This window comes from Passer montanus, unplaced genomic scaffold (assembly GCF_014805655.1).
Source record: "Passer montanus isolate IOZ18808 unplaced genomic scaffold, ASM1480565v1 scaffold62, whole genome shotgun sequence".
NCBI classification, from domain to species: Eukaryota; Metazoa; Chordata; class Aves; order Passeriformes; family Passeridae; genus Passer; species Passer montanus.
The window spans coordinates 896376-912415 of record NW_024371260.1 but is presented as its reverse complement, the minus strand read 5'-3'; the positions used below and the strand labels follow the sequence as shown (position 1 = coordinate 912415).

General features: G+C 49.7%; 1 protein-coding gene across 6 annotated transcripts in view; it reads right to left on the bottom strand.

The window, feature by feature from the left end:
• RERE (arginine-glutamic acid dipeptide repeats) overlaps nt 1-16040 on the bottom strand; it is a 163812-nt gene that overhangs the window by 52584 nt on the left and 95188 nt on the right. For all 6 annotated transcript variants that reach the window (XM_039727541.1, XM_039727544.1, XM_039727540.1 and 3 more), the window contains 4 exons: nt 12228-12276; nt 9840-9964; nt 9000-9099; nt 3728-3826 (listed from right to left, as the gene is read on the bottom strand). In XM_039727541.1, coding sequence (XP_039583475.1) covers nt 3728-3826; nt 9000-9099; nt 9840-9964; nt 12228-12276 — 373 coding nt within the window. The remainder of the gene's footprint in view (nt 1-3727; nt 3827-8999; nt 9100-9839; nt 9965-12227; nt 12277-16040) is intronic.

Sequence of the window (16040 nt, the reverse complement as noted above, 5' to 3'; positions counted from 1 at the left end):
ACATATTAGGAGGGGAGTTTGCTGTATCCTGTCCTTTCTGGCAGCAGCATCTCCACTTGTGTTTTATGATAAACGAGTTTAAGCTGAAGCCAGGTGTGGATATTTTAAAATTTATGAACTTGTGAATCGATGTACACGGCCAATTAAGATTTAACACCAGCCAGGATTAACCACCCCTGCACATCAATGGAGGAGCTTGTTTGAATGGAGCTTGTTTACCTCAACTACTCGACATCAAGAGCCATGTAAAATATTCCAAAGGCAGAATATGTCAAGATAAAAGGCAGTTCTCAGGGGTGGCACTGCCAGCTCTGCACAGGGGGACAGAACCTTCCTCAGGAACACCTGGCAACTTCCTCTAGAGGATTCACCATGGATGGAGCAAAGTGCAGAGCCAAAGGGAGGAACTGCCCAGTAAAGAATGTCCCAGTGCTGCTGCACCCAGATCTGCTTCAGCTTGGGAAGGCACAGCCCCGAGTTCCAAAGGTGCTCCAATTAAACCAGCTCCTCACAATCAACATCTGACTGCTAATGAGGAGCACAGCTCCATGCAGGGGAGCATCCCTGTGCAATAAACTGCAGCAGAGCAGCAGCAAAGCCTGCCTGCAGCAAGCATGCATAAATAAACAGAATTAATAACTACCCAAGTGTGGACGGGTGACTTAATCTGTTTCGATTAGATGCAGCTCAGCCCCAGGCCTTTGTGGTATTTAAAATGTGTTCATCATGTTTAATTAAAAACCTAATAAACTGGAGGTTCCTGCAGTTCTGATTCGGATTTCTCTCTCCTGAAAGCCCTATTGATTTCGTCAGAACTTCTGATAAAGACAGAGAAGAAAGCACATTGTGAATGAAGAGATAAAAGTGGGAGCTGGAATGGGGTGAGCAGCAGCCAGGAGCAGCTCCTCTCCTCCTCACTGCCTGCACGTGAAGCACTCCAGAGCACAAAACCTTTCCATCAGGTTACTAAAACCAGAGATGCTCACTGTTCCCTGTATAAATTACCTCTCTGGTAGTTATTGATCCCAAATGGGAGCTCATTTTTGCACCTGGAGCAAGAGCAGGCTCAGAACTGCACTGACATCACTGAGGAACAAAAGCCATTTTGCAGAGAACATTTTCTCCCAGGATTTTTCGTGGTAATTTTCTAAGGATGGTTTGCCTTGGGAGATGTTCCCACTGGAACCACAGCAGGGATGGGGATGTTCACTTCACCTCAGCTGGAGAAGCTCCTGATCCTGGCTCCAGGTTTGGGATCTCAGCCCCACCACCAGGGCTGGAAACAGAGGAGACAGAGGCACTGCCAGGCTCATCCCAAGGCTCCAAACCCCCCTCCCAGAGCAGCCAGCAGGGATTTCCTGCTGGGGAAGAGCAGAGCAGCACCAGCACCAGTCCATCCCAGGGGGGATTTCTGCCTGCCTGCACCCAAAGACTTACAGGGGCATTCTCAGAGGTGACCACGTGGAGCAGAGCAGAACTCACTGGGCTGGGTTTGAGAGGAGATTTAAACCTGCAGGAGGCACAAACTCTGCTCCCCCAGCAATGCCCCTGCTCCATCCTGCTGTCTGGGGCAGCTGCAGCCCCTGGGCCCCAGGAGATGCTGCTGGAGGATGTGTGTGCCTCAGCCAGGCACAGAAGGTGACAATTGCTGCAGCTTGCCCACAGCAGTGACCTCCTGAGCACTGCCAGAGAAAGCAAGGCCTGCCCAACAGAGCTCAGTGGAAATGGATGCTGTCAGGTGGGGAAGGAGCCCTCACAAACAGGAAACAGCTGCTGGAGGAGCCTTGGCCACTCTCACAGGCTGTGGGCAAGGCTGCCTCCCCCCCGTGCCTCTGCATTTACACACTGGGACAAAAAAGGCTTTAAAAATAGCCACAGGTTCAGAGACACCAGGGGAACAACACAGCCCAGCCTCCGTATTCACACAGCCTCAGTAACTCAATCAGTGGCCAATTTTATCCTCTGTTTAATTCCAGCTAAACATCTGCAACCACATCAGCAGCAGGAAAAATAACACAGCTCCCAGCCTTTGTTTCCATCAGCTCTGACACTGCCAAGCAGCTCCTGCCTCACAGTTTGGACACAGGCAGCAGAGCTGCTCTCATGCAAAACAAAGGCTCTGCCTTTGGGCACCTAAGTCCACAAAAAAGTTTTAAATGTGCTGGTATTATTATCATTATTATTACTTTTCAGGTTAACTAACTAAAGCTCTGTATCAGGTGTGGGATCTGCTTGCTTATCCAACTGCAAGCTTAAATCTAAATATTTAAATTTAAGTAAGCCACATTTGCTGGGCTGCCAGAAGAGATTTGTGACAGGTCTAGCCCACATAAGGACAGGGACTGGGCCTGGGTCTGCATTTCCCTCAGAGCTCCCTGGATTATCCCCAGCACAAGTCCTGGCATGGAGGGGACACTCACAGTTAATGCTGCCACCACAGTTCCATTGTTTTGGCCACACTCAGGTTTGACAGCTCAGTGTTTTCACTGCAGAATTCCCCTGCAGCTTTAGCACCCCGTGGGTCAGAGCTCTCCTCCCCTTCCCAGGGCTGCAATAAGGAAACTTCTCCTGCAAGGCTCCGAAATGCTCCGAAATGCAGCACAGCTGCCTTGGGCTGGAGCTGCAGGGACCAAGAGGCTCTGAGGCTGTGCAGGTGGAGCTCTGCTGTCTATAAATGAGAGCACAGCTTGATCTCTGGCTCTGCCCAGCCTGGAGGGCTGCCAAATGTTTCTGGAAACTTGGACGGAGCAGAACAAGAACAAATATGATCAAATGAGCTGGGGCTGACAATGATTTATGGAGTCAGTGATCACTGCTCTGTGCTCACAGGCTGCACTTCTGCAGCAATGCTTCACTTTTCAGTAAACTTTGGTTTTTTCCATTGGTAAGGCTCAATTCTCTCTCATTTAACAAGGCTGGATCATCCAAAGCCCTGAGAGCAGCAGCTCCAGCACTCACAGCCAGGGCAGCTGATGGAAAAAAGGAGAAAAAAGCTGCAGAGGGAGGGAAGGAGAGGGGCTGGCACAACTGACCCTGGAGGAGTGCAGAGCACAGCTGGAGCCATCCCAAACCCAGGGCACAGCCCTGCAAGGTTTGCTGCAGCACTCAGTGCCCACACAAAGCCCCTCTGGCTGAGGGAAGAGCAGAACTGAGCAGGGCAGCGCTGCCCTGGCAGCCACAAAGGGGCTTTGTTGGGGCTGGAAGCAGCCCCAGGCAGCAAGGTTGAAGTGAGGAGAGAGCAGAGCACACGTCATGCGCTGCAAGAGCTCCCTGAAAGCCTTGCAGAGAACCTACAGCTTAAAAAATCTCTCCAGCCACTGCCTGAATAATTAAAGCCACTAAGAGAACATGAAAGTCTCCTCCATTAATCAGTTCTGTTTCCTAACACCAATGCCAGCTTTATCAGTAGCTTAATAAGATCACATTTTTATTTTTGTTTACTTATTTAAACACTTCACCAATTAACCAGCTTAAAAATTGACACACTCAAGGCAAATTAAAAAAATCAACCAAACTTTTCTCCTGCCACTTTTCCATGAGTAATTAATTCTGTCATGCACTGGATCAGGTTTTTTCATTTATATACCCATGCATGTGTATTTTTATTTACACACCCGCCCTCTTCCTGCTCATAAAGAGAACCTCTTTAGGAAAAAAAAAAAGAACATAAAAAAGCAAGAGCAGCAAGGTGAACCATCAAGGCTGGAGGAGATAAATCATTTCCTACCACTTCATCTTCAGTCCAACACTTCTCAATCAGCTTTGGCACAGGTTTCTTCACCAGGCGCTGCAGGGCTTTTCCAGCATCGTAGTTACTTTCATGCAGCTGAGAGAGAAAAGACAAATAGATCATTCAAAGGAATTAGCAGTGATCTGATATTGGAGGGGAAAAAAAACCACTACAGGGAGCCACGTGAGATGTTCTCTGCCTAATTATTTTTCCTGTTGCTGTATGAAGTGAGATGTAAACAACCTGAGGGGTAACTGGGGTTCCAGCAGGGGAAGAAACTCTGAAGCAAGCAGGGATCCTTTCCTTCCTTTCTTTCCTCCCTTTCTTTCCTCCCTTTCTTTCCTCCCTTCCTTCCTTCCTTACACTGCTCCCTGCCACTCACAGGGCTCATGACAAAATAAAAATTAATACACTTTGGGTTAGACTACACACAACTTGGCTCCAGTCTCCTGTGGTCAGCAGGAGAAAAAAAATAAAAAATAAAAAACAACTTAAAAAAAATAGTTCTAAGGCTCCCGTGGCATGCAATGCCTACTCACAGGCATGAAAATAAGATGTTGCCTTTTCTGCTGGGTACACTTTAATTTTCCTCCCTGTTTGCACTCCAGCACTGGGAACAAATCCATCTCCAAGAAAAAAGCACTGTTTGTTTTGCCAGCTCACCTTGCAAATGCCTCTTTTCTGTGCATGCCACTACCTAGAGGATTTTTCACTCAGGAGATGTGGCAGTGCTGAGGAGAATGGAGCTCCTGTTTGCCTCCCCTCCCTGCTGCCTCCCAGAGCAGGAATAATGCCAAAGCCTCTTTGTAACTTGGAGGGCATCTTTATTTTGCCTCAAGGACAACACGTGTTTTTCCCTGGCATTGCCCAGGCAGCTCAATCTGCAAGGAAAATAAACCAGACAAGGCCAGAAAGAACAGCCTGGGCTGACAGGCAGCTACTCCAGAAAAAGAGAAGTTTACAGGGCTGCAAGGCTGCCCCACATCAGCCCCAGATTCTGTGGGATGAACTCCTGAGCAATAATGACATCAATAACAACCCCAAGCCCAGCAGCACAGACGTGACACAGGAGCATGGAGCACAGAAGGCCCCTGTGAAAACATGCTACAAGCTCAGGGGCGCCTGAAAAATGTTAATTTTAGCAGGTGGGAGTGGGAAAAAAGGTTTTATAAATGCCAGGAGTAAAATAATGCAGCAGAAAGGAAAAATATTTTCTCTAAGTGCTGGAGTTAAATTTACATGTTCCAGCCTGGCTCATTCTCTGCTTTCTACTTTCAGCCATTTAGTATTCCTGAGCACTTTACTGGCAAGATTCAGAGTATAAATAACAGCTAATGATGACTGCCTCTGGTTTCATTAACTTCTGCTTGAACTTCTCCAGGTACTTCTATAAACACTGCATCACTGTCCAGGCAGCCAGAGAATCTCCACTTTTAGCATTAACTCTGCATCCAAATTTGGCACCTCCGTGAGATTTGATCTGTGAACAACTGCAATGAAGAGAACCACCACAAATGCACCTTGAAACAGAAAACACAGCAACTTCTGCACCACTGGACAGGATTAAAGCACAACTCTGGCTGTGCAGGTGCCCAAAAGGCTCCTTCCCACTGCTGTTACAGAAAGCAGCTCCCAGGAAGGGATTTCACATCAAGGCTGCACATTCCCACAAGGCTCCAGTTCCTCCTGCAGCCTCTGAGCAGAGCTGCCATTTCTGTCTGGGTGATGCTGCAAATAAATTCTCCTCTGGCATGGCTCAGCTGTCAGGCACCTCCAGTCTGTAATGAACCCATGAATTACATCTTGCAGCTCTGACATCTCTGGGCTTGCTCATCAAAATATTGTTCTTCCATTGTAATTTATAACTTAATTTAAATGTCCCTTTCCTGTGACCTTTTTAGAGCAGAGTGCCATTGCATCTGGCAGCTCCTGCTCCAGCAAGGCTTCCTTTGGCAATTACAGCCATTATGCTGTGCCTTGAAAAGCCCAGCCCAGCCAGGCTGCATTCGGGGCTCAGCATTCAATAACTGCAGTCCATTAAGAGCACTGAGATCCCAGAGCCTTCTCCTCCAAGGAAAAATTGCTGCAATCCCAGGAGAGTTTTACTGAAGTGCTCCAGAAGCAGCGAGTGCCAGCCTGGTTTGGGCTGGAGCTCAGGGCAGAAGGGATTGTCCAGAGAAACCACTTCCATGGCACATCCAGCATGGATGGACAGCCCTGGAATTCCCACGGGATGCTGAGGGAGAAGGAAAAGGACCAGGAAAATGAGGAGCAGGATGGGGACTGCTGCCACCAGCAGCTCCATCTTTGCTGTGCTAACTCCAACCCAACACCTCCTTTAACACAAAATGTAATTCAGGCCACTTCCTTCAGCAGCAGAGCTGACAAATTTCAGTGGGCTGTGGATGGTCTGTACAGCTATGGACATCTTGCCCTGCTGTGACAACAGAATATGCTCCTTTTAATTTTTATCAACCATTTCTAAAACCCAGCAAGACAGGAGCCCCAAGTGCCCTTTAGGGTATAATTTGGGTATCAGACAAAATCAAACAAAATAACCCCCAACTTCCAGCTCTTTCCCCCAGCTCCAATCTATTTTAGTCAACTGAAGAGCTGCTGCTGAAGATGAAAAAGCCTGATGTTTGTGATGCAGCCACTTTGCCCTGGCATTGCCAGGGAGGTGCCAAGCAGCCCAAAATGCAGCTGCAAACCAGCTGTGGGGCACTGCAGGCATGGCCAGTGCTCCCCCAGGGCCAGGGCAAGAACTACCTGCAAAACTCACCACAGCACTTTAAAAACACCTAAACTCCTTTCAAAAACCAGGAGTATTTTGTATATTCTCCCAAAATGTTATCAGCAATCACAGCAGTGGGGTTTGGCCCCTTCTGCCCTGCCTGTACGAGCGAGGATGAGGATGGATGGAAACTCCAGGGCAGAACTGTCTTGAGCACTGAGGAGGCTCCAGCCTGGGACAGGCCTGGGCAGGGAGCCTGGCCCTGCCTCGTGTGAACCAGAGCAGCAGCTGCTCATTAACATCAGCCACCAGGAGAACCAGTCATAAGGAGAAATGCTAACATATATTTAAATAATTTTTTTTTATGCTTTCAACCTTGTCTGTAGTTAATGAACAAGAAAATCTGGTCTAAGGGCAAGTTAAAACAGGGAGTAATTTGTCTGGGTGACATCTTAGTTAGAAGTGAATTTCCTTGCACTGAGATTAGCCTGTCATGTTTGTCACTCATAATGACACGTTCCCATGCAGCAGAGCCATGAGAAGGCACAACAACACTATTAGTAAAGAGAGATTTACACAATATTAGCATATCATTGTTTGGGCTCTCCTCCATGCTGCACTACATGAGCTGAAGTGCTGCTATTTTTCCATCTGACGAGGACAAACAGGAGTGGCTGGCTGTGATTTCCCCAGCAGAAACAAGAACCAAAGCCCAGAGATCCCAGCTGCACACCCAGCCTGCAGCCTGCCTGCCCCAGGCCTGCCCCAGGCAAGGCTGACCCCTGGGAATGGATTCTCCCTCTGCAGCTCTGTCAGACCCCAGCACAGAGCAGGGGATGAGTCCCTGCTTGGCCTGGGGTCTCTGGGAACAGCACTGCAGAACCTCTGACCAGCAGGCCCGGGGCAGAGCGATGGAAGAGGTCAGGAGGTTCTGCCTTTGTGTGGACACAGAAAGGATCTTCAACCACATCTGGAGCTGAATCAGAGTCTGGAGGCAAAGAGGAGGGGAGGAGGGAGGGGAAGGGACTCCCAGGCTTGCCCAGCTCTCCCTCCTCAGCACGGCCAGCAGCAGCAAGCTCTGTGCTCAGTATTCACCTTGTTCCCCCTTCCCTGCACTGCCAGGCCTGGCACCTCCTCCCCAGAGCAGGAGGAGCCTTCTGGGATCATTTCTTCACCATTATTATGGGGAAAGACTTGCAGGAGCTGCTGTGGCCTCCTCCAGCCCTCCAGTCCCACAGGGGCCCCATCAGGAGGGCAGCAAACTCCACATGAAAACTTCGTTTCCTTCCTAAGGGTTACAGGGACTAACGTGGCAGCAAAGGCCAAACAAAGGGCCAGGAGCTGGAATTCACCTGGAATGCTGAGTGAACAATCCTCTCAGTGAGCTGAGATACAAACACATGTATGTCATGTCTGTATGTTGCATTGTGCCTTCCATGATCTCCATTTCTATCTGGCAAAATTAACAATAAATCATTCTGGGGGCTTACAGCACCTGTTATTACATAAATAAAACAGCAGCAAAGGAGCTTGTCAAGACTGATTTATGTGAAGTGCTACCCTGAAGTTTATTGGATTTCCATAATAAGAAATCATAGCACACCATTTTCTTTTACATTCATCTTCTGGGTTGCATATGGTAATTTCTAAACAAAGACACAACTTAGTGCAGGTTAAGAGGCTCACAAATCATTTATCAGATACAGCTGATCTCTTTTAAATAGGTGGTGAACTGAAAGATAAAAAGGCACCATTTTGTCAGGACAACAGGTGACCTATCTAAACCGTTTAAAGTCAAAAAAGCAGGGTCTCAGAAATAAGTCAAAGTTTCTTAAAATATCCCTGACAGAACTATTATTCATAAGGAAACTCTTTTCTAGAAAAACTCCAAGTGGACAAGGAAAGCATTTCCTAAAATAGACATGCACTAGAAACACAAAGAGAAAAGAACCAGAAGAACAAAACCAAAATATTTTGGGACTAAAGTAATTTGAGAAGCAAGAACTCTACAAGTGCAAGTGCAGATTCCTCGGGCTGCCAAGCGATTAAAGGCAGTAATTAAAGTAGATGGAGAAGCAGGGAAGTTAAATGAATTTTCTGCATTAGGCTATTATTATAGATAAGGGGGCAGAAATTCCAATTCCAAAAGCTCTTTAATGATTACTGACCTTAACAGGAGTGTGAGTCTCTGGGAAGGGTGTGAGGGCACAGCTCAGCCAAGGGCAGAGGGCTGAGGCACCCGGGGCCTCCATCCAGGGCAGAGGAGCACAGGGAGCATCCCAGCTCCAGCCAAAACCCAGACCAGACCCCAGGAGCCAGCTCAGGGACAGCTGAGCACGTCCCAGCCCCAGCTGGGGGCTCTGAGCAGCCTCCCAAAACCTCACTGGGGTCACCTCTGAGCACCACCCACGAGTTCACCACCCCGCTTGGTGCTTGAGAGCAGGAGATGTGACCCCAAAACCTGGCTCAAGGCTGGCTGCAGGGCCTGCTTTGGGGCCAGGAGGGGCAGGGGGCTGCTCCTCACGGGTCACTCACCGTGTTGAGGGCGTTGAGGGTGGTGTCATCCCGCGAGGCAGCCACGCATCCGTCCTCCGTGGATCCCCCGTCACACATCCCTGCAAAGGCTGCCATGCTCCTGCAAAGCCGGGGGGACAGGGGGACATCCTCAGCTCGCAGGGCCCTCACACACACTGCCTCACACCCCAGATCAGGGGTTTGGGGCCTTGTGACACCGTGCATCGGTGAGGTGCCACAGAGCTGCCAAGCTGAGTCACCCCAGCACAGAACAAATCCAGCATTACAAGCCAATCTCATTTGCTTTCATCAGCCACGAGTCTGCACTGCCAAAGGAGCAGAGCCTGAGCAGGATTACAGAAGCTGAACCTGCAGACAGAACAGTCTCAGCAGACAGCAAACTTTGTGCTCTCATCTTGGTTTTAATGTCAGAAAACTGACTGAAACTGCACATTCCCCAGCATTCCCCAGCCTCTGAATTCTTGCAAGCTACAAGTAATCTCCTGAATTCTGAAATACTGTGAAGCCCACCAGGGGTTTGCTGAACCCACCAGGGAAGAGCTGAAGTGCACACTGGAGCTCCCAAGGGGACTGCCTCCCTGCAGGGCCCCTCTGCTGCCCCAGCTGCTCCACCTGAGCAGCTCCTCCCTTGTCACCCACCCCACACCACGCTGCTGCCCTTGCACAGATGCCACAGGTGATGGAGGCCGCTGTGCTGGCCCAAATCTCAGAGTTCTTGCCTCAAACCCAACGTCTCAGCTGATCCCCTGGCACCCTCAGCACCCCAGAGTGCAGGAGGGGCTGCAGCAGCCCAGCCCTGCCCTGCAGGCCACGGGCACGGCAGGAGGGGCCTGAACTCACCTGGCTGCCCTGAGGTACATCAGCAGGTCGCAGTCGTTGACCCCTGGCATCCACACCAGCTCCTCGTGCTGCGTCACCGTGTCCCCGTCCGGGGACGGGAACGGCTGCAGGTCAGGGAGCTTGGCCTGCAAAACCAGGGCACACACACATGGCAGCTGCTCCTCCCCAGCAGCACGGCCCCTGGAACTCTCTGCAGCATGGCAGGAGGAAGGTGCTCAGACAGCAGCTGCTGAAGGGTTTGCTCCGAGGACGCCGAGGCGCCGAGCCCAGCCCGTGCCCTTCACCCACACCCCTCCTCACAGGGGCAGTGACTTTCCTGATGCTAACACCACCTCAGCCCACTGCCAGTGGAGCTGCACAGGTGAGAGCAGCAGAGATGGGAGGACAGCACCTGGCACTGCACAGCCCCCTGGTTTGCAGGTCCAGAGCTGGTGGATAACTCCCCTCAGACACAGCAGCTGCATTTGTCACAGGGATGCTGATCCAGCTGCTGCCTGCCAGGCTGAAACCCTCCCAGAACACACATGAAGGTAGCTACCAGATGGGTCCCATTTGAAACCAGCAAGAAACCCTAGAGATTTGACACCAAGTTTAAAATGAAATGCTCGGTAAATCACTGGGACTCTGAAGGGAAACAAAGACATTTCCTGAAAGGGAGATAGCTCAGCAAAATGAACACTGCCTCCAAATAAGTATTACACTCTATCCAGAGACCCAATTAGCATCTTTAGTCATCTCCTGCTCCGAGATGAGATAGCTGAGAGCCTCTTCAGAAACAGCTTTTAAGCCCTATAATTACCTCCTATACTCACAACGCTAAACGTATTTGAGAGGCAACATTTATACATAACCAGTAATTACAAGTCACAGGTTCAGATGTCTTTCATGTTCTGCTCTTTAATCTGCACTTTATTTTACTTCTTGCCTGGGAAAATGGCTATGTCATTGAAGTTCTCTTCTGGCGAGGGGGAAGGCAGCCCTGGGATTCCTGTGAGAGGCTCTGCAGCAGGCAGGGGCTGCACCAGCCACCTGCAGCCCCCTGCAATGGGCTGAGTTACTGCAGCTACTCCCAGGAGCAGCTCCTCCTCCTCCTCACAGCACCCCTGAGGCTGGAGATCTGCAGGATGATCAGGCTGTGACCCGTGGCCACCCTGTCCCCAGCCCAGGGCACACAGTGCCACTCCAATCCTCCCTGGCTGTCACCTGGAGCTGTCCCAGGGCCACGCTCAGAGCAGGGAGGTGAATCCCCAGCACTCCTACACAACACTTGTCTCCTCTGGCGGCTCTGGGGACACAGGCAGGGCATCAGGGCACTGAGGAAAGCCAAGCCAGCAGCCCTGAGCCCTGCCCTGGGCACAGCTGGGGGAATGAGGGCTCCAGAGGCAGCAGGAGCCCCTGGGGGAGCCCAGGCTCTGCCTCTGTGCTGCCCACTGAGGGGTGGCAGTGCTGACATCTGCCAGGATGAGTGAGGGAACAGTGGAAGGCTCACACGTGAAGCCAGGATTAACAGTTTTCCAAATCAATGGACCTTCTTCCTCCTTTTCCTTCCCCATCCATAAAGGCACGTGGTAATTACACCTTAGAGCAGGGTGACTAATGCCTGCCAAAATATTAGATGACAATTTGAGATGAAAGTTGTTTTGAAGGTATCATTTACAGTGCTCTTGCTATGACTACTGAAAAGAACACTACAGGTTTAATTGCCAAGGACTTTTTTTCCTCTGAAGGCAAAACATCCTCAAGAATGTGACATCAGGTTCCATAAATATTTACTTTCACTAGTTCTGAAACAGGATTTTTAAGAGGGTCTGAATGAATATTCATCACTTGGATGCAGCACTCCAGCACCTGGACAGTACAAAGTCAATTCCTCAGGAGAAGGAGAGGCCCCAGCTCCCAGTGACAGACTGGCCCCGTGAACCAGAGCAAGCTGTATGTTAATATCCTGTAAGAACAGATTATTTCCAATGCTTATGAAGGATTTCTCTCAAATTAGAATTAACATACCAGGAACATCTAGAGTCTTAACCTTATTCTGCTTCCCAGTGTGTGAACACACTCAGCAGCTCCCTCAATTTCTGTTCTAACAATCCAAATGACTTTAAGCACTTCCTTAGCTTCCAGCAGTTACTCACATTCCCTCAATCTTACTCAAGAATTAACCCAACAGCACCTCTGCTACTGAAAATCATGAAGATATCAACATCTGACACAGAGAAATCTCAGTAAGTGAGCTGAGGAAGGCTAAAGGACTGCCTGAAGTGAGTCACCCAAAGATGATTCCAAAATCCCTCACCTGTCTGAACACATGCAGCTTTAACAACTGTCATCTGCACACAGCAAGAGGCCAGAGCATCTCTGGACACTGAGCACAAACAAAGCCCTTACCTGGTGGCTGGGTCCCACTCTGATTTCACCTTGGGTACTGTTTAACCTCCTAGGCACAAAGGAAAAACAGCAGTGAGAAAGAATTGCAATTAATGAAATTCAGGGTCATGCTCTTTTTTTGTCATTGCATTTCCAATGCAGATGGAGCAGAGCAGAAATAAACATTATTTACAGAACAGGAGACATTATTTACAGAACAGCAGGGGCTGTGCTCAGGTGTGCTGAGCAACCTGGTCTGTGCAAGGTGTCCCTGGGCAGGGGCTGGGACAGTGCCACTCTCCAGGGCACAAATCCTCTCCAAATGTGAGCCAAAAGCCTCCAGAAAACAATCAGAACACCTCAAAATGTCTTCCCCCAGTGCATATTTTTGCAAGACAACCTGACACTTTCCTTGTTTTCAGGCTATGCAAGGAAATGACTGAACTAGGAGATCAATTTTCTATTTACAAAGTTCTACATTAAATACCAGGTTACTACGAGGTGTCAGAATCCTTCCCTGTGAGGAGCAAAGGGGAAGCTGACAACAGAAAATGCTGATGCTCTTCTTTTCCTCCCAGAATTCATTTTAGGCCGTGCACATCCCTGCTCTCAAGGTTGCTGTGCTGGGTTTGTGCCCACCCTGAGCCCTGGGCTGCTTTCAGCTCAGACAGGAAGAACAAACACCCCCAGCTCCCCATTTCTTCAGCTGCACCACACTCAGTATGACAAACACACATTTAAAACGCAAGGCTGGACCATCCTGTAACTGCACAGTTAAAATCAAAGTTTGGGATGGGACTTCTGCTCCTGTGGGAGCCCAGCGGGGCTCTCCAGCCTCTCCTGGTGAGGGATGGACAGAAACATTTCTGTGTGTCTTTCCAGCCCCAGTGCCCATTTCCTGGGAGCATTTCCCACCTCCAGGGGCTCCCTGCCCTGCCCAAGGTGAGGGAGGGCTGGGTGCCCTGGCAGGCTGCTCCACACCCCCTGGATGTTCCAAGGGCACCGAGCCCCTGGCTCCTCAAGGACAGTCTGCTCTGGGATTTCTGCTGCCCCCACATCCCCAGCAATGGCTCTCAAAGGGAGAGAAAAATTCTTGCTATGGAAACGAAAATGCAGCGCAGATTTGAAGCTAAATCATACTGGTGAGGGCAATTACAATGAGAATGGAATGGCATCCTGTGTTTATTCGATGGCAAAGGGAAAAAAGGAGCCAACACTGGATATGAAATGTGACACAAAAGAAACTGCTGTAACAAAGCAGTATCCATAGCAACAACAACTTAATATTTCAGTCCTCCTCAGCTGCAGTGGATTAAATATAATGACAAGATGTTCCCTTTGAAAAGTAACCTGTTGCCATGGCAACGTTGTGTTCTGCAAAGTAAACAGGGGCTGGTCAGAAAGGAGCTGGGAGCCAGAGCTGGAATATCAAAGAGGCAGGAGGAGAGCAGGGCAGGCAGAGGCACAGAGCCCAGCAGGGCAGGGCAGGCAGGGCTCAGGGGGCACAGAGCCCAGCAGGGCACCCAGAGGGCTCAGGGGGCACACACCCCAGCAGGGCACCCAGAGGGCTTGGTGGGCACACACCCCCCCAGGAGGGCACTGAGAGCAGCCCAGGGCTGAGCACAGGCTGGGGCACAGCTCTCCTTCCCACCCTGGGCAGGAGCACACAGGGAGGAAGCTGGCACAGCAGAGCCTGCAAATTCCCAGCACAGAAATGAGCTTCATCCTCTGTTTGTCACCTGCCTTGTTGTCCCCAGCACTCACCAGCCACCCAAGGCTGGCACAGCAGAGCCTGCAGATTCCCAGCACAGAAATGAACTTCATTCTTTGTCACCTTCCTTGTCCCCAGCACTGACCCGTCACCCAAGGCTGGCACAGCTGGCAGCCTGTCCCTCACACAGTGCCACCAAGGGCAGGGACAGGGCCACCAGGGGTGCCCCAAAGCCCAGCAGAACAGCCCTGGGCTCTGCTCCAGGATGCCCAGAGCTGGGCAGGAGGCAGGGCTGGGACTCCAGCAGGGCTCTCCCGAGGCTGGGCATGGCAGGGGCCCTGGGGGTCTGTGCCCAGCCCTGCCCTGCCCCTGAGACAACTCAGTGCTGCCCTTCAGTTTAAAAACCAACCCAAACAAACCCCAGAGCAAAACCAGAACCCACACACACACCCAGGACAGCATTCTGTGCCACCACAGAACCACCCTGGGCACCCATCCCTGACTCTGCAAACTGAGGTGATCCCAAATTCAATTACAGGGATGCTCCAACAAGAGGGTTTTTAGAGCAGCCACTTCACTCAGCCACAAAGCTCCTCTCAGACAGCTCAGGAGGTGTCCAAAAACAGCTGGAAAAGGTCATTATTTCTGTACAGCCAAGGACTGAAAGAGGAAAGTCTTCAAGCCAGGACATCGAGGGGTTTGGGCTCTGTGTTTGTTTTTGATAAATGCAAATAAAGACAATAACAAGCTGTAGCACTGAACAATGAGTGCCATGAGATTTGGGGTTCTGGTATCAACACCAGTGGCTTTCCTGAATAAAAGCAGGCCCATGTCAGATATATGTGTTAAAGAATTATTATAAAGTGCAGTCACACACTTGGCACTGACTAACCAGCCATCATTGATGGCCAGACAATCAATTACCTCCACTGAGAGTGGGACACAGCAAAGCAATTCCTAGGTACTTGTGATTTCTGTAAAATTAACAGAAACTCCCAAGAAAAGGTGGGTTTTTTAAAAAAAATAACCCTTTAATTCAAATAGTCCAATAGCCAAGATGAAAGACCCCTGCTCTTCAGAGGCAGCTCTAAAACATCTGGCAAGGATCATTTTGTTCCATCTCTAGAGGGACAAAACAGGGCAGAACAGAATTACTCCACTCCAACTTCAGCAGATTAAAACCCAGTTTATCAGGGCCTGAAAGTGGCTGGCACTGCAGCCAAGAGCATCTGTTTGTGGTCATGTTGGGAGGCAGGACACTGGGCCAAGTGCATCTGTAATTTTAACCCAAAATTATCTTCTGCACGTCACGTTCAACCACTGCACACTCCAAAATAGAAAAGGGACAAACACGTTCAGCCTGCACAACCTATAACCAAAAAAAACCCCACAACTACCTCAAACCTGAGTTAAATGAGTTAAATACCTCAGAGGAACAAGTCCCTGAATTCACCTGTGTCCTAAACCTTCATTCTTTAAGTAATATTTTAAATTTCATTTTACAGAAATAGTATCCTAATGCTCAGAAAATATCCTTGCCCCTTGTATGCTTAAGCTTCATTTAAAACCTGTTGTAACTGTGTTGCAATAATTTGCAAACCTAAACCTTCATTCTTTAAGCAATATTTTAAATTTAGTTTTATAGTAGTATCCTAATGCTCAGAAAATATCCTTGCCCCTTGTATGCTTAAGCTTCATTTAAAACCTGCTGTAACTGAGTGTTGCAATAATTAAAAAAAAAAATAAAAATAAGGAATTTTGTCTTCTGGGTGGAAAATCCAAGCTGTATTTCAGGCCAAGGGCAGGTTCCCAGCCCCTGCTCACCCAGAGAGGAAGGAGCAGCGTGTCCCAGCAGCTGCAGCTGCAGAGCCAGCCCCAGCCCGTCCCTGCCTGCACTGAGGCTGCTCTGCACCCGTGCTGCTGGGGAGGAAGCACTTCAGCCACACAGGAAAAGCTTTCTCAACATAAAGCTGGTTTTTCATCATGTTTATAGAGGAAAAAAAATAAAAAGCCTACAGAGAGCCCCCAGTGGTGTTCCCTGGCCAAAGGTGGGATGGGGGTGACAGCAAAGGAAGGAAGGGCTCTCCCCACACTGGGAGATGCTCTGCTGCCTTGGAGCACCT